This window comes from Microtus ochrogaster, linkage group LG1 (genome assembly GCF_000317375.1).
Source record: "Microtus ochrogaster isolate Prairie Vole_2 linkage group LG1, MicOch1.0, whole genome shotgun sequence".
Classification (NCBI taxonomy): domain Eukaryota; kingdom Metazoa; phylum Chordata; class Mammalia; order Rodentia; family Cricetidae; genus Microtus; species Microtus ochrogaster.
The window spans coordinates 54983966-55003005 of NC_022027.1; the positions used below are offsets into that span (position 1 = coordinate 54983966).

A 19040-nucleotide genomic window follows, 5' to 3' on the forward strand; every position below is an offset into this window, starting at 1 on the left:
CTGTCTTCTGAAGCCTCAAAGGCCACCCCCATGACACCCCTTACAACAAAGCTACACAGCCTAACCCTTTCCAAACACTTTCACCAACTGGGGATCAAGCTTCAGACATAGGAGCCTATGGGAGCCATTCTCATTAAAACCACCACAAATAGATATAACATTTCAAGTAGAAAGATACACACATTTTGGAACCTGTTGCGAATTTTACAACTGTGGTTAGCGAAAATTACACTGTATATATAGGTAGTTTTTCTTGCTGAGAAGGTAGGTCTTATTCTGAAGTTTTCTTACTTAAACGACATACAAGTTTTTCAGTTGTGAACTCTCTAGCATACCTGCCAAATGTAATCGTTGCCTCTGCTGCCAAATAATTGAGCGTTAAGTACCTGCCTCGCTGCAATTAGTGCTTACCGTAATCGTCCCTCACACACTTCCTAACTCTTACAGAGGAAAAGAACTGTTCCAGTCAGCCTTGTGAGGGTGAAGAAGCAAAGGATTATTGGTCTACTCACCCGGTTCACACGTGGCAGAGTCAGGATTCTGACCCAGGTACTTCCACACGAGGGCCATCCTGCCGAGCCACTGTAATTCTATAGTCTCACCTGACTCAGTGGAGCTGAGAGCATTGCTCTGTCAGAGTAAGTTCTCTGCATGTCCAAGTCCCTGAGTTCTTTTGCCAGAACCAAAAGGAAAGTTAATAACTATAGTAATACTGCGGAACTACACGAACTGTGGTGATATTTTGTTTGTGCTTTAACAAATAAAGCTTGCCTGAAGATCAGAGTGTGAATGATCCACCAGTTAGCCATAGAGGCCAGGCAGAGGTGACACACACCTTTAATCCCAGCACTCAGGAAGCAGAGTTCAAGGCCACCCTGATTTACACGAAATTGATCCTGTCTAATAGAGAAGCAGAACCAGGCAGCGGTGCTCACACCATTAACCCCAGTACTTGGGAGTCACGCACTAGAGGTGGAGACAGGAAGGGATATGGCTGGGCAGAGAATATAAACTGGAGAAGACAGTAGCTCTCGGCATTCAGTCTGAGGATTCGTAGAGGTAAGAACTCTAGTGTGGCTGCTCGGCTTCTCTGATCTTTTGCTTTCACGCCCAAATATCTGACTCCAGGTTTTTATTATTAAATCAATTAGAATTCCCACTACAACTGATTGCCAGGGAGGTCTCCCTACTGCCTTAGTAGCTGAGGACCTTGGTATGGATGAGACATAGAAAATATAACCCAGCCGGGCGATGGTGGCGGTATCTTTCTGTTGCTGGGGTAAGATACCACGGCCAAGGCAACTTAGGGGGAAAAGGATTTTGAAGGGACGTGTTATGGATGGTGGGTAATGTGGCCATAGAGAAAGCAAACTGCAAGCAGGGTGCCCAGCCCTGGTGACATACTTCCTCCTGAAAGGCTACACCTCCTGAACCTTCCCACACAACGCCACTAACAGGAGATCAAGTGTTCAGATACCGAGACCATGCAGGACATTTCTTATTGAAACCATCACTGGGGTTCTGGCCTTTATGTTTGTTTACTTAGGTTTTCCCCCCGCCGAATAAACCAGTGCTTTAGAAAGAGTGCAGATTTGAAGAAACAGGAGTTGGTAGAAACAACACTTCGCATTTAAAACTGGTTAAGGTTTTAAAGGAAGTTTCCCTTGATCCCAGCAAGCCCTTGTGAGGGACGGAATTGGCAGTGGATCCGTCTGGTCTTCATTGCCAGGCTTCTCCCCCTTGGGAATTCTCTGTTTGATCGGTTTATGTGGGGTTTTTGCATGTTGCTATGGTAAACCTCATTCCGCATGTCAGAGACCTTCCTGCTGAGGAAGATTTTGTTAACGTTATAGCCTTCATTTTCATTTCCACATTTTATCTTGGTGTTACCGGGGCAACCAAAATGACTTCATTTTCTCTTTGAAGTTGAGGCCTGTGGGCTGCTGCTGCACCTCGTGCTGACTCCCTTCACTCACAGGCGTTGTTTTGTTCTAGTTCAATTCCTTCACCTCCTTCCCTTCTGCTTCCCTTCCCGCGGCCATCAGGTGGGTCCCTGTTCGTATAGTGGTTAAATATTGGAGGGGAGTACACATCTCATTGCTAACTAGAAGAAAGACCTTCTCATCAGAAAAATGCAAGTTTAAGTAACGATGGAAAGAAGTATTGAATATTCAGAAGCATATCGGGGCATCTCTCCTCCACGTCTGTCTAGTTCTCAGGATTTGGATAGCCAGTTGCAGGAGTTTTCCCGAGAAAACTCAGCTGAGTGCAGCCTCAGGTGACAAGCTCAGCTGAGAGAGTGCAGCCTCAGGTGGACAAGCGCTTAGATCAGTCCCCAGCCCTGCGTAAACTGGATGCAGCCCGTGCACCTGAAGTGTCAGTACTCTGGTGGTGGGCACAGGAAGGTCAGAAGTTCAAGGTCACCCTTGACTGTATAGCTAGCTAGAGTCCAGCCTTGGCTACTTAGACACTACCTCAAAAACAAAATCACCTAAGCAGAGTTTATTTTGGTAAGAAATTCTTAAACATCTCTCTGAATCTATTCCAGTTTCCAGTTATAAAACAAATCCCAGTCGTGAAGGCTGGACACATTTATTTCCACGCCTTTATTCCCAGGCAATTGCATATTTAATTGGTTTTATGGTTTGTCTTGTTAGACTTTTGGTTTTGAGACAATCGTGTGTAGCTCAGGTTGTGCTAACTCATGACTGGACTTGCATGCCCAATCTCCTTCCCTCCACCTGTCCAGTGTTAGGGTTACAGGTGCCCGTCACCACACCTGGCTTGCAGGACTTCAGATCTTGTCCTCTCTGGAAGAAGTGAAACACTGGTTACCATACATCTCCCAAGAGCTCTCTCAGCTCAGAGAAAGCCTTCGGGTTAAAGTTAGCATAAAGAGCAGAGAAGGAGACGAAGGGGTCCTCTCTCAAGCCTCCTTCAAGGGTGTATGCTGCTCACACTTTCGCCCTAACATCTGATTCTCGACAATGGGTGGTTAGTAGTTTTAAAATGCTGGAAAAGGAAATGAGGAAGAAAAGGAGAAAAGAAAAAAAAAAACCACAGTAAAATGGCAACATGGATAAACTTGCAGAACATCCTAATAAAGAGAAATTAACCGTGCACAGAAAGGAGTCCTAGCAGGCCGATCTCAGTCTCATAGGAGGAGGGAGCTAAGTCACGGTCTCTGGAGACTGAAAATGGCAGAGAGGATGGGAAAGCTGGAGAAGTTATGTAACAAGACCAACAAGTCCAACAGGAAGAATTTGTTCATACCTTCTGTAGCATGTCAAGATAGCTATTTACAGTGATTTACATGTCTCAGTAACTAGCGGGAGAAGGCTCAGAGGTTTGCTGTGCCGTAAAATGGTTTATGCAAGGCTGGCAGTGTAGTCCAGTGGTCAGGCACTTGTCTAATGTCCCCAAGGTCTTGGACTCAAGCCCAAATATCACCGAAACCCAAAGATCTGAGGACCTAAAGCCCCTGAGTATTGTAATCCAATTAAAATTGTTCGTTCCAAGCAGTGGTGGCATATGCCTTTAATACCAGCACTTGGGAGTTCCAGGACAGCCAGGCTACACAATACAATGAAACCCTGTCTTGAAAACCAAACCAAAAAAAAATTTTTTTTGGTGGTTTTTTTTTGTTTGTTTGTTTATTTTGGTTTTTTGAGACAGGGTTTCTCTGTAGTTTTGGAGCCTGTCCTGGAACTAGCTCTTGTAGACCAGGCTGGCCTCGAATTCACAGAGATCTGCCTGCTTCTGCCTCCCGAGTTCTGGGATTAAAGGCGTGCGCCACCACCGCCCAGCTCAAAAAAAGCTTCTAAACAGATCTAAGGAATCATCCTCTGCCCAGAGAATAGGCAGTAGACACGTGTGTGCAGTTGGGAAGTGGGTTCCCAGATAGTTGTGGACAGACTGAGTGAGGAGCGCCCCCCCCCATTGCCACTGGCACTCAGGAAAGGGCTGACTGATTCCTAAGATGAAGGAGACTGTTAGGAACTCAGTACCCAGCATGCACAACTGAGGCATCAGGTGGAGGATGTCCCAGCATAGGTCAGTGTCTGTCAGCACATCTGGAGGACAGTCTGCCTCATTTAACTGGCAGCTGGAAGATGGAGCTGGCTTCTGCTGGTTGCTTGGCTTTCGTGACTGAGTCTCAGTGACGTTTTATCAATTTGGTCAGAATCTGTCATTTATGCCCTACTCCTCTGGGGCACTTGAAGCAGCCCAGCGCTGTCCTTATCGCGGGGATAGACAATGTCAATTTTATCTTACTCAACAGAAACAAAAATTCATAGTGCCTCACTGAGAGCCATGTTAAACCCCGAGGAAAGCATCTCAACCCCGGTGTCCAGGCAGCTCTGCATATATGAAGCATCCCGCATGTGCCCAGCCTATCGTGACTCTCAGAACAATCAGTACGTCTCTGCATCCTAGTGCAAGGTTCCTGGGACAGACCATCTTCCTCACTCACTCCCTTCTCTGCATTCGCGGCTCAGGATGCCACAGATGTTTCATAAAGCTGCCAGGTCTACTGTCAGGGTCAGTGTCAGGGACAAAGAGGGTGTCAGTCACTACCCTTGAGATGGATCTCATTCCAAGATTCCATGATAATCTGAGCCCCTGCACCTCCTAGGGGCCGGGAGAGATGAAGCTAAAGAAGCCCTGATTTTCTCCTCCCCATCCCCAGTCCCACATACTCACAGGAATCCCGAGGGTGGCCTTGCTTGTATCCAATGCCTTGAATACAAATGAGCCAACCTATCTTTTCACCCTCCCCATGGCTCCATGCAGGGGGCACTATTTATCCTGCAGTAACTTTTATGTCTATGGAACCATTTTCAGGCCCAGGGAGCAGTGATCTGTGTTCACTGTTGAGGGTGGGTCATCTGGATGGAGGAGACAGACAAACAAACATCTCCAGTTATTCCATCAACTGCCCTTTCTCTTGGCTCTGCGCCTGTTTTCCACCACCCAGAAAATCATCTGTTAAATTCCCCAGTTCCTCTTCAGAGCTCCAAAGGGCTCTCATCTCTGGAGTGTTTGACTTTTAAAAGTAACTTTTTTCTTCTTGTTTATGTCCTACTTTTTTTTCTATGAAATTTTTGCTTTTAACCAAACTTCTCAGATTTTCCAACTATCTATCTATCTATTTATCTATCTATCTATCTATCTATCTATCTATCTATCTATCTATCTATCTATCTATTTATTTATTTGTGAGGCGGGGTCCCACCGTAGTCCTGGCTGGCCTCGAACTCACTACATAGACAAGGCTGGATTTGATCTTAGAGATCTGCCTGCCTCTGTTTCCTAAATGCTGGAATTAAAGGCGTGCACCACCACCCCTCCCCTCTGATTGATATTTTAAGCCTTTCAATTTAACAACTCTGTTATTGTATTGAGACAGGGTCTCATGTAGCCCAGGCTGACTTAGAACTATCCTTGAGTTCCCATCTTCTCCTCTGCCCGGAACTGCTGGTGGTACAGACATACCTCACACACGGACATGCTTCCCATGCTAGTCCAAGGGGACAAACCTTAAGCCAGCTCTGTTCCTTCCAAACACACTTTTCATCCAGATGATGAAATGCAGATCAGAAACCAGCTGTAGATGCCAGCAGGCAGGCTGATATGTCACTGGCCTTATGAATCTTGCTTTCTAGATCTTTCAACGACTTTTAAAAATACATCTGGCAAGGCCATAGACAGTTCTGAAATGGGTTTTTTAAGGAAAGCCTCATTTAGTTCTAATCCAAGATTTTTACTAATAATAGCAACTGGCAAATAACTCCTTTCTAAATAGTATACAGCTTTTCTGGGAAAGTGGCAGTGTACCAGGAATGGTGAGGGACGCCTGAAACCTCAGAGACTTGGTAGGCTGAGACAGGATGATGATCAGGCTATACCCTACCTGAGTACAGAGCGAGTTCAAGACCAGTCTGGGCAGCATGCAGATGGTCTGAAACATTTAGAAATTAAAGAAGGGCTGAGGGTGGGGATTTAGCTCAGTGGTAGAGTATCATGCATGCAGCCCTGGATTCGGTCCCCAGCACCGTATAAAGAGGGTACGCCGAACACACCTGTAACCCCAGCACTAGGGAGGTACAGAAAGAAATAAGAGGTTCAGGTCACCCTTGGCCACTTGGGGGGGGTCAAAGCTACTTGAGACCTATCTCAGACAAGCAAACGAATACCCAGCACCAGCCATGTGGCAGACAGCCTGCAGGTAGGAGAACCTTCAGAACCAGAGACCAGGAAAAGACCGCCTACCCCTCATGCTGCTCTATGATCCGTCTTTAAGAGGCTGTTAGACGCCACCTAGTCTCAGTTCACTAGGGATCTCTGAATGGAGGTGAACTTGAAATGTACAGAGTGAGCATTAAGTGGTTGGTGTCATCACTGAAGTGTTTTAGCAAAAATCCCCAAGGAGTGAGAGCCTTCTTTTCCAACCCTAGCAGCATGTGGACAATCAGAAATCCAAGCTCAGTTTCCAGCTGTCTGTTGTGTCATAATGTTCAGCCCAGCTGCATTGGCCCTTTCCCTGGGGCCAAGCTGAGGTGGAGGAACACATTTCTGTTAGCGCACCCTCTCCAGCGGTCGTCAAGCGGGCTTCGCTGATCCTCGGCTTCATATTATACATATTCCCAGACTCCTTTGCTCCTCTCATGCATTCTCTCTAATACCAGATGGGTTTTGGTTAGTCACTTTTTCCAATATGCAACTGTGTATTAATGCTTTTGGTTTTATTTATTGTGATATCAAGCTTTTAAAAGAGTAACATATTTTGTGCATATACCCAAAGATTGTTCAATCATACCACAAGAACATGTGCTCACTATGTTCATAGCGGCGTTGTTTGTCATAGCCAGAACCTGGAAACAACCTAAATGTCCCTCGATCAAAGAATGGATAAGGAAAATGTGGTACGTTTACACAACAGAGTACTACACAGCAGAAAAAAAAATGACATCGATGAATCTAGAAAACATCATTTTGAATGAGGTAACCCAGACCCAGAAAGACAAATATCATATGTACTCATTCATAAGTGGCTTTTAGACCTAAAACAAAGAAAAAACAGCCTACAATTCACAATCCCAGAGAACCTAGACAACAATGAGGACCCTAAGAGAGACATACATCTAATGTACATGGGAAGTACAAAAAGACAAAATCTCCTGAATAAATTGGGAGTGTGGGGATCATGGGAGAGGGTTAAAGGGGAGGGGAGAGGAAGGGAGGAGAGCAGAGAAAAATGTATAGCTCAATTAAATCAATTAAAAAAAGAAAAAAAGAGTAACATATTGGAAGAATTTGCTGTTTACTACAAATTGCTTAATTGGGTGTGTGTATCCATGTGATTTCAACTTGCCACATGGTACAATGATAATTTCTAAGACCCTGCTGTTTTCTAGAAGATTCCAGAATAAGCAACATATAAATTTTATCTCGATTAAAATAAAATCAATCTTTAGAGCATTGGCACACCCAGTAACACTAATCAATACTGATTAGAAAGGAGAGCATTGTACTGCCAACTTTGTGGGAATCCTGATCACGGTCCCCTTCCCTGAAAGAACGTGTGGGTGGGAACTGGTACACCGTCTGCCGTGTTCTCCTCTGTTCCCCGAGCCCCTAGCACAGGGCCAGGCATAATTCCCTCTCGTAGTTCATTCACAGCAAGCCAATTCATAATGAAAGTGAATCATGCTTGTGACAGGGAGTTGTCCCAGCAGCTCCTGCTCAAAATATATGACACACTTTTAGTAGCCCCAGAGGCCAGTGGCTACATAGAGATCCCAGAAGCATCATACAAAGGCAAGGCCTTGGTGCATGCTTGTTGTACACGTTTACAGAAGGAGAAGGCTGGAAAGGAAAGCGATCTTTTCTCTGGTTAAGACAAAACTGCTAACTAGGAGCGATTTTCACTTCCTGCCATCACTACCCTTGGAATCATGGGAGATTCGAACTGAAGACTTTTCGTATAAGATAACTGAGCTATCCACTCACTGGAAACTTAGGAATGTATGAAAGATGCAAGGAGACAATTAATACAGAGGTTTGTCTCGGGTCACAAGGTCAGCTTCACCGTTAAGCTTCCTTTGAGTCAAAGTCTTCCATCCCAGGATGGCTTTGAGGGCCACATGTCTGTAAGAATCATTTAAACGTTAATAGCACTCTCTGGTTTTTATTGCTCACAGTCCAACCAAGGACGTGACAGCAGACTGAGCCCAGGAGAAATTCTATTTACACTCTTTGTTTAGAACTCAATAGGTTCTTTAAATCCTCGTCCACATCCTGTGACCTCATCAAAGAACTTCCGAGCAAGAACTTCAGCTAGAAGTTCCGGTTCTCCACTTGCTAGCTATCGTCCTTGATCAAGCATCTGGTTTCTCTTGGCTCGGGTTTCTCACCCCTAAAACGATGGTATGAACGGGATGACCAAACTCCTGGGCCCTCTCAGTGCTAATTTGTAACGCACTTACTCCTCTTCTAACAAACTGTATTTCTATATCACTGTAATGTCACACCCTCCTCTGGTGGACTTTGCTAGGAATATGTTGTCATGTATACCTCGTAGTAAGACCTTAGCCAGAGTCACTCCCTCCCATGGAAGAAAGATGGACTGTGTATGTGGTCGAGAAGGTGTGCTATTCATTCCTCCTCACTGCTAAAGGAAAGCGTTTGTTTGATGACTGATGCTTGTGGACCCTGATGGCTCCCTTTGGTACAAATGCAGTCTCTGTGTGTAAAATCCTATTTGCCTTCTCCATACTGGCCTTCATTGTGACCATGCCCGGGCCCTGCACAGAAGGGACTTCTGCCTGGGGTGGTACCCAGATGCATGTTGATTTTGCATGACTGTTCTAAAATTGATAACAATTTACCCTTCTTCCTCACTAAAATTACAAATATTCACTCTGTTTTATGTGTGTGTCTGTGTGTGTATGGGATATTTCTATAGTACACACACACACACACATACACACACACACCGCGTGTATGGGTGAGTGCACTCCAAAATTTATGCAGAGTCCAGAGGAGGACACTGAATACCTTGTCCTGTAACTCTCTGCCTCATTCACTTGGAACAGAGTCTCTCCCTGACCCCAGTGATAGGCATACTCAGGTCCCTGTTCTTACAAAACAAGAAAAATCCTATCCCACTGAGTTATCGCCCCAGGTTTGTTAACTTCATCAAATTTTGTCCTATATTCTCTAGGTACCATTTTCTACACGTTTGTAATACATCTGTGAGCAGAATAGAACCAACAAGGAAAAAGAGTCACCTTTTTTGAAACTTAGATTGTCACGAAAGGAAAGAAGCGGCTCAGTGAGAAACGGTGTTCGGCTTCCTTTTGACGGAGTAACTGTAGATGTAAGAGAGAGAGTGAAGGGTGACTCAGATTGGGGACCTCGATCACTGGAAGGATACGGCTGTTCTTTTGAGCTAGGAAGGCTACATATGAAGCAGGGCTTTGCCGTGAGGGTGGGAAGTAAGGGTTGACATGGATAGATTTTGGAAAACCAAGCTTGACTTACCTAGTGGGTAATGAGGTGTCAAATAGGTAGCTGGATATTTGCATGGAGGTGAAGAAACAGTGATGTGGTCACCCAGGGAGTGAAGGAGTTAGAAAGAAAGAAAATCACCAAAGACTTAGCAGTGGTCACTCAAAATACAAGGTCAGGGGAGGGGAGGGGGTAGGAAATGGAGAAGAATGGGAGAAACAGCAGGGGGGTCAGAAGCAAACTGAAGCCCCAAGAATGAATGGTTTGACAGTGTCAGGTGCTGCTGGGAAAGCAGATAAGATTTAACCGCTACCTATCGCAAAACAAACAACAGCACCAACAAAACCTGTGTCAGGGCTGAGAGCAGCACAGATTCACAGACAGGAGCATAAATAATTAGAAGGCAGTTTGGCAGCGGGTTCCGCACTGGGGTCAGAATCCATGGATTTCCCCCATCTGTGGGATTGCGTTAGGTTTACGGTGCTAGGCGTAAGTTCCCTCGTGTGGAGCAGGCCTCAGGTCCCGGCAGACAGACTTGGTTACCCCCACACCCATCACGCCACTGTTGCTCCAGCAGGCTCGTTCTTCATGGCAGGTCAGCCTAGCTTGCAGGGCCCAGTCCTGGGTGAGACCATGGCTGTCTTTTCTCACCCAGCAGCTTGCACAGCTTCCTGCAGTTTGAAATTGAGCTAGCTGGGAGAGTTTCCCAAATAGTCAAGATTGATTTCTCTGTGTGCTGAAACCAGAGTGTGTGGTGTCTTCAGCAGCGGGGTCTTACCATCTAGTTACAGTGGGCAACTGCGAGCAGTGAGGATAGCCTGTGTCGTTTTAGGTGCCTCTCGGGCATCCCTGACTGGTAACTGGTCGAGGGGTAACCCATGCCTAGCATTGAGATTTTCATTTAGTAATTCACGGGGCTTCATACTTAAAACAGGAAAGATGGCTTCATACTTAAGAACCTTTGCTGCTCTTACAGAGGATCCAAGTTCAGTTCCCAGAGTCCACATGAGCACCCTGACACACACACAACTCCAGCTTCAGAGGATCTGATGGTATCTGAACATGCAGGCCCCTGCACTTGCGTGCACGTGCCCATGCACATAATTTAAAAACCACAGCTTACATCACTGTGCGCCCACACAGGGTATTTCCATTCAAACTTCTTCGGGGGGGGGGGTGTATTTGTAATAAGCGTACAAACTCTGTTTTCATGAAACTTCTCCATACATTCTTAGTTTGGGTTAAGTACCCACACATACACATAATTTATTTTCCTTCACCTTCCTGTTCCCACAGTTAATGCAGAGACTCATAACTGGTCACAGCCCTGAGAATAAGTGACCGTGAACACTCAGCCATAGATGGGACATCTATATCAACCCCCCCCACACACACACACACACATGCCTGAACATCCTGGGAAAACCATGGAAGTGGGGCAGAAAGAATGCACTAGCTGGAGGATGGAGAAGAGTGTGTGAAACTCTGTCTCTTAGCTGCGACACTGCACAGACAGCCTGCCGGCGGTGGTCACCTGTACAGGACGTATGCAAGGCCAAGCCAGTTAAAATCCCAGCATGGACGGGTGGGGCTCATGTGGCGCCACCCTAGCTAAAAAGCTGTTGGCAGTTGGTGACTGGGAGGGAGAAGCACATTTTCTAGGGGATGTTGCCATTGGTGGGTTGTTCATGCCCCAGTTTGGACTGAGAGGAGTGGATTATATTGAGGAGAGAGAGGTGGGGAGAGAGAGAGAGAGAGAGAGAGAGAGAGAGAGAGAGAGGGAATATGAATGTAGGTTATAGATACAACCAATATATTTTGTATGTATTAGTGAAAATTTCAAAGCATAATTGTGTAATTTAAGAAAATCAGTTTAAGAGATGGACAATACATGAAGGTTTCTTCCCTGCTGTATTCGCGTATCTTGAACTCAGGAATGTGTAGCTGCTTTTTATGCATTCTGTTATGGAGCCACTGATCTCTTGTTGACAAGAATCTACTCTTGTAGCCGGGCGGTGGTGTCACATGCCTTTAATCCCAGCACTCGGGAGGCAGAGGCAGGCGGATCTTTGTGAGTTCGAGACCAGCCTGGTCTACAAGAGCTAGTTCCAGGACAGGCTCCAAAACCACAGAGAAACCCTGTCTCGAAAAAAAAAAAATCTACTCTTGTTTCTCCGAATGGCCTATGGCTCTGCCCATTCAGGGTACAGTGCCATTTCATGACTGCCAGAAAGTCACGGATGAAACAAAAGTGAGGCACCCCCACCCCCCACCCAGTGATGTTGGCAGTCAGGATGGAATCTCAATGCTAGACTAAGTTTGACAGCCTTTGAGCCATGGTAAATAAATAGACAAGAATATTAACTCCAGGCAAGAAAGTATCAGTGTTGTCTGGGATGCAGTCTGTGCTGGTGAGCATACGCTGTGTTAGGAAATCGTTACACAATGCCAGCATTTCTGGTGTGTGCATGTCTGTGTCCTGTGCGTGTGTGCGCAAGGTGGCCACGGAACAACCTCAGGTTTTATTCTGAGGTACTATCCACCTCTTAAAGTTAGATCTCACTGGTTTGGAGCCACTCAAGTAGATGGAGCCACTTTCTTGTCTGTCTGTAATTGCCTAAAACTGGGATTGAAAGCGACCTCACCACACTGGGCTTTTCTCATGGGTTCTGGGCATGGAATGCAGGTCCTCATGCTTGCAAGGCAAATACCACACAGACCGAGTTGTGGCCCCAGCCCCACTTACCAATGTTTTTTAATGAAAGGACTGAATGATATCTTCAAGCCATGAGCATTGAGTGCAGTTAGAACAAGTGGATTTAAAACCTGTGCAGGTTGAGCATATCCTCAACTACCAGACAACACCCCAGCTTGCAATATAAGCAGACATAGACTGCAAAAGTTTATGTTTCTAAAATTGGAGTATCTGACCCTTTTGAACTATTTAAAATATCTTACTTGGAGAAGTAGAGAGCTGGCCCAGGAAGGAAAGCACTTGCCTCATTTCTTAGGGTTTCTTTTGTTGTGAAGAGACACCATGACCACGGCAATTCTTACAAAGGACAACATTTAATTGGGGATCACTTACAGTTTCAGAGGTTTAGTCCACTATCATCATGGCGGGAAGCATGGCAATGTATAGACAGACATGATGCTAGTGAAGGAACTGAGACTTCTACATCTCGACTCTCGGGCAACAGGAAGTTAACTGTCTCACTGGATGTGGCTTGTGCATATAAGACCTCAGCGCTCACCTCCGCAGGGACACGCTTCGTCCAACAAGGCCACACCTCCTAATAGTGCTGCCCCTCTGGGACCATTGTTTTTGAGACCAGCATACCTCACAAGCTTGCTTTGGCTCCTTAGTTCACCTTTATTTCCCATGGTAAAGTGTGATACCTAGGAGACACCTCCGCCAAGCGCTCAGGGAGTCTCACGTGCTGTGTGTTCCAGACCCTTGCCTTTTCGAGGAAAGCCATTAAGACGGAGCAGGGAGCCTTTGCCTTGGCAGCTCATGGAACCCGCTAGCCCAGACCTGTGAGACCAGCATTTTGTGATGCTAACCTGTCATTTGCCTTTGTCGCTGATGATGCAAAATGAGTAGTGTGTAAGGTACTTTTCATAAGTCGAGATCAAGGCCCCAGACTGGACGGGGAGGAGGATGGTCTTCCTAGGTACACACTGACCAACCTGTTTTTATCCTTAACTCAGTTTCCCATGTCCCTTTGACTCAGTGTCACTGAATTCTCCCAGTCATCTTGGTGTCATCTGTGCCCATCCAACCATAAAGTCCGCAGGAACCTCTCAGTTGCATCTTGCCCTTGTTCTCTCTGTAAGGTGTCTTCTCAGCTTTGCTCCTGTAGGTATGTACACACATATGTCCCTCAAGGAACTTTCTAGACCTGTAAAAAACTCAAAGTTAGCGTTGTGCCCTCTGTATAATAAAAGCTGGTTTGTTGTGTGGCGTGGGTCTTCTGCCTGCAAGTATGTGTATGCACTACATGTGTGCAGTACCCTTGGAGACAGAAAAGGGCATCGGATCCCTTAGAGCTGGAGTTGCAGACCGTTGAGAGCTACCGTGTGGGTGCTGGAAACCTGTCCTCTAGAAGAGCAGCCATGTTCCTAAGTGCTGAGCCTGTCTCCCCATACTGAAACCACGTAAGATTGGCAGAACAACCAGGAAGGTCCTGGGCCACCGTCCCATAGGAGACAGTGTGCTTGTAAAGATAACCTTGGTGAAATACTCCGTCCATTGCCATTCCTGCCGGTCAACCATCGGCCATCTCAGAAGTCTGTAACTAGGAGATGCTAAAGTAAAACATGAGATAGGTTTAGTCCAGCCTGAAAACATTCCATATGTTCCTGTCGATAGCTGGCTTCCTCATGCTGGGCACCCATGGAGCCTCTGCCTTTCTCCAGCATTGATGAACTCAGTGGAGCTGGCTCTAACTGATTAGTTTAGCCTAAAGGAAGGAAGAATGCTGCTTGCCTCCTTGGCTACACCAGCCTGTAGTCAGAGTTGCTGCCTGCTTGGCAATCATGCCTGGTGATCTGGGCAGCTGCCTGCCTGCAGGCAGGTCTCATGCCCCTTAAGTGACATTGCACTGTATCTAAAGCCAGCTGGTGCCTCTGCATTGGCCACAAAGGGCCTGTAGCTGGGTGAACATTACATTTCAGAAGAGAAAGATACAAAGTATACTCAATGGAGACAACAGGCCACCCTCTAGTCAAGCTTCAACCTTGCTACCTCCTTGGTTCTAGCCCCCTATGTATCAGCTGATGCCCATTTGATACTCTCTGGGCCCCTAAGAAGCCCTTATAGTGAGACTCATTGCTACCTCCCCATTGTCCATGTTGTAACTAACTAGTCAAGGTCTCAGAAATAAATATCCACAGTTACATGAAAGCTATTAGCATAGTCCTTGTATTTCCGAACTCACATTTTTGTGAGGCTGTGTTCAGTCTCATGCATTTTAGCCCAAACAGCATGTCACAACACGCTGACTTCAGACCCAGACCTGAGAATCCAGCTGGCATCTCTATTTAGATATTAGGGAAATTTGCAAAAGTGAAAAATGCTTCCATCTGATGTTATGGAACATTTGACTTTTCATAGTAATATATGTAGACATGTGATGAGAATTTTTTCCCATTCTTGAATTCATAGTCTTGTTGATTGACTTCCATGAGAAACATTCATTAATGTGCAACCGACACTTTTCATATTGTACTTTACTTTTTCATAAATGAATGCATGCTTTAAAAAATTTGTGGTTTTCACGTCTAATGTTCAGTATTCAAGAGCATAGCAAGCACTTTGTGATTCTCATTACATTTTGAGCATGAAAGGAAGAACAAGGCTGAGCGCCCACTGCTCCGCTATGGCATGTTTCTTCCTTCCTGAAATGGTCTGCTACCTGAGTGAATGAGCCCAGTTCTTTCAAAGGTTTCGGAGACTTGTGAAAGACACAACAACCAAACCCATGAAAGAACCGGTGCGCAACATAAAGTGCACCAGGATACATGTGTAACTAGGACATTGCACGTGTATAACATAGAGTAGACTCAGCTCTCAGGAAGCTGGTAGTGGCTGGTGGGGTTAGCCTGGAATTATGTTTCAATAAGATGGAAAACTCACTTCAGTGCTGCTCAAATGTCAAGTAGACAACGGGCTAGCAGAGCTGAGGGCTGAAATTCCCAGCGTCATTAATGAATAAACCCAAAAGAGCAAAACCCGAATTGTTTAAGAAACAGTTGTAGTTGGCTGTAGTGATGCACACCTTAAGTCCCAGCACTCGGTAGGTGGATCTCTATGATTTGGAGTCCAGCCTGGTCTACATAGTGTGTTCCAGGACAGCCAGGGCTATGTAGAGAGGCCCTGTCTCAAAACAAAATAAAAAGTATATAGTTCTAAAGCAGCAAGACAGAATGAACATCATGGTAGCTTTTCAACACTGTGGCCAACAACAAATCCACAGGAGTTCTGGGTCACAGTGAAGGCTCTGAGAATGGGCATCTGAGAGAAGAAACGAAGAGAGCATGCCCATTTCCCTTCCCCAGAACCTCAGGGGCACTGTGTGTATTCCACTGCTGTCATTTACATAGCAGTAGCTTTTAAATATTTGGAGGAAGGACTGGAGAGGTGGCTCAGCACTGAAGAGCACTTGCTGTTCTTACAGCGGACTCTGGCTCGGTTTCCTCCTCCAGCAACCTCTGAGAGCTCCTCAGGCAGCCTTGGGCCTCACAGCCCTGCCCCAGCTCACAGTGGAATGTATTAGGGCCCAGTCTCATTCAAATGTGCAGGTGTCCACGGTGGATATGTGTTCGTAGTTGTATGTGCCACGTCCTGTCGAGGAAACTGCGCTTCATAACTCCCCCCATCTCCTTCCCGCCTCCTCTTCCGCAGCTCCCTAGGCTTTGTGAGGATGGTGTGCCTTTAGTGGTCATTTTAATAGAGAATCCATTTTTATGTTCATCTTGTATCACTGGAACAAACATGCTGGGATAAATCATCTTCGAAAGACCATGGGTCGTGGTTTTAAACACTTTAGTCCAGCGCCTGTTTGCCTATTGCTTTGGCGTCTTTGGCGTGAAATCACATCTAGGGAGGAACACAGGGCAGGCAGGGAAAACAGAGAGAGAAGCCAGCACTGGGGTCCCTTCAAGGGACGCTCACAGCGACCTAATTTCCTTCTACTGAGCCTGACCTCTTAAAGGTCTTCCTCCTCCCAAAGCACCACAGGCTGGCGGCCATACCTGGATTAACCCTTGGCCTCTAGGGAACACTTACCCAAAGGGTAGCGAGTTTCCAGGATAAACTTATTTCTCAGAATAGAAAATCAGGCTGTGTTTAAGATTCACAGTGGAATACAACATGTAAGAAATGGAAAAGGAATTGAAACAAAGACATTTAGGCAAAAAAGATGTGGAGGAAATCACACACACACACGCACACACACGCACACGCACAGTCTACTACAGGACAGTGGCCGTGGAGCCACATGGTTTCCCATCTCCATGGAGTAAGCGAAGCACCCACTAATCCGTCCTGGTAAAACAGTAACAAATGGACCCCATCTCTGTGACAGCATCTTCATGCTACACTTGAGGGAAATGAGGATCCAGGGAAGACCTGTCCACGGAGCACAGAAGCAGCGTGGCTACCAGACGAAAACTCAGCTGTCTGTGGCTCTCATAAGTTCTCCTGTTGGTGGTCCCTCACTGGCTCAGGAGCACTGAGCATCTTGGGAACCCTTTGGCTCCAGAAGGTCCTGCTCCTGTGATTCCCAAAAGTGCTTCAAATGTTGCTTAAAAAACAGACAGAAATGCCCTGTGATGTCCAGAGAAATGTTAATTCACCAGTGTTCTCTCCTTTCTCAGAACCATGATTCCCGTGACGGAGTTCCGGCAGTTCTCCGAGCAGCAGCCCGCCTTCCGGGTGCTGAAGCCCTGGTGGGATGTGTTCACGGATTACCTCTCGGTGGCCATGCTGATGATTGGAGTGTTCGGATGTACTTTGCAGGTAAGTGCCCGACCCTCTGACTGGAAGCCAAAGGGTGCAGCTGAAGGGCTGGCTCTTCTGGACTGGGAACGCAGCTTGCTGGTGGGGGATGCCTGCAATAAATACTCGAGGCCCTGGGTTCAATCCCCAGCATTGTACGGGGCAGAAAGTGGGGGTGGAAGGGGCAGGGAGGGAGAGGAGCGAGCTGGCTGCATGGGGGGCATGTAAGCTGGCTGCTAGGGGGTGAGCTGGCTACATAGGGGTGGGGGTTGCAGGTAACCAACAGGCAGTCTTCTCTAGATCTATGGCGTTGGTAATCATGACATAGAGCCGGAAAACTCATTTGCTAAACTTTCCTGATGAGACGGAGCTGTGCTAGAATTCAAGGAAGCCGCTTACTCAAGTGAGGTTTGACGTGGTTAGCATCCAGAAGGGCTCCTTGACTTTCAACGACCTTCACAGTGACCCATTCGCAGGGCCACTTCCATTGTCACGTACAGCCTTTTGCTTTTCTTTGCCTCTTATGCTTGAGCGTGTGTTTTTTTCTGGGAGAATTAATATTTGGGGGAGAGGCCAAGGTGCCCCCGGTGTTTAGTTCTGAGTTAAAGCATAACTCAGTCACAAATGCATTCTGGATAGAAGCCGTGTATCCATCTACACAGACAGATCTTCGTGCCTGTTGCTGTGCCGGGCCCCGCACTTGCAGGGCCTAGATACTGTGTGTAGTTGCTTTCTGAGGGGAGCTAAGCTGACGCGCAAGCAGAAGAGATGGTTAGTGATGCCGGCGCCACAAGTCGGAAGGAAGTACGGAGGAAGAAACTCAGCTTAGTCTTAGAAAGAAGAAAAAGGGAATTGTTTAAAATACAAATTGAAGGGCTGGAGAGATGGCTCAGTGGTTAAGAGCATTGCCTGCTCTTCCAAAGGTCCTGAGTTCAATTCCCAGCAACCACATGGTGGCTCACAACCATCTGTAAAGAGGTCTGGCGCCCTCTTCTGGCCTGCAGGCATACAGACAGAATATTGTATACATAATAAATAAATAAATAAATAAATATTTAAAAAAAATAAAATACAAATTGAAGAATTGACTAGCTAGAGGGTGGGAGCTGGAGGGGTACGGGAAGGGCAGGGAGAAGGTGCCGGGATGGGGAGGAAGCAAAACAACACAGCATTGGTGGGAAACCCTCAGAAGGACTGCTGCAGATTGGGTGTCCTTCGGATGACGTCGGTGTGGTGCCTGGAAGTGGAAGCATCCAAAGGTGGGAAGGAAAGGATGCCCTGAACAGCACTGGAGGGTTCTTGCGGGAGGGATGGGAGGTGTAATTCGGGCATAGAACAAGAGAGTCCCAGGCTCAGGAGGTGTGGGTAACAACAGCAGACAGCTCTCACCCAACTCACCTACTAAGGAGAAAAAAGTACCATCTGACCCTTAGAAGCCTTAGTTCAGTGGTTGGACAAGTGGATGGAAGTTAGAGGCTGTGGGTGGGTAGGACCTTCAGGAAGAACGGCCTGAAAGAGGAAGGAAGAAAAATCTCCAGAAATAATACAGAGTAGAAATAAAGGCCTTTAAAGATTTGGTATTGTTAATCGTTAAAGTGCGTCCTAACATTGCCTGTGTGCCGGGTGTCTTTCTGGACATGTCACTCCTTCATCATGCCAGCTCTCAGAAAGGAGCTGAACTTCCCTGTGGGTGGCAGAGCCCTTCTTTAACCCAAGCAATTTGGATCCAGAGTCCTTGTTCTTAGTCCCTAATATCATGCTCATTGTGCTTTATTTGAACAGTAAAAACATTTTGCTAGCTAGCCTGGTAGTAAACACTCAGAATCCTAGCACTTGGAAATTGGAACCAGGAGGAGGGGAATCAAGGGCATCCTTAGCAATGTAATGAGTTCCAGGCTAGGCTGAGCTGTGCGAAACCATGTCTCAAAACAAACAAACACACTTTCCTTCTCCCCACCCGCTCAGAATAGAATACCAAGGAGAAACCCAAGTCTAAAACAGAGGGAAAACATAGATTAATTCATAA

The 19040-nt window shown here is 46.4% G+C and overlaps 1 protein-coding gene across 2 annotated transcripts in view; it reads left to right on the plus strand.

The window, feature by feature from the left end:
• Lrrc8c (leucine rich repeat containing 8 VRAC subunit C) overlaps window positions 1-19040 on the plus strand; it is an 81854-nt gene that overhangs the window by 33329 nt on the left and 29485 nt on the right. For both annotated transcript variants that reach the window (XM_026785175.1, XM_013350932.2), the window contains one exon: window positions 16894-17035. In XM_026785175.1, the coding sequence (XP_026640976.1) occupies window positions 16898-17035 (138 nt within the window). In that variant the 5' untranslated portion in view covers window positions 16894-16897. The remainder of the gene's footprint in view (window positions 1-16893; window positions 17036-19040) is intronic.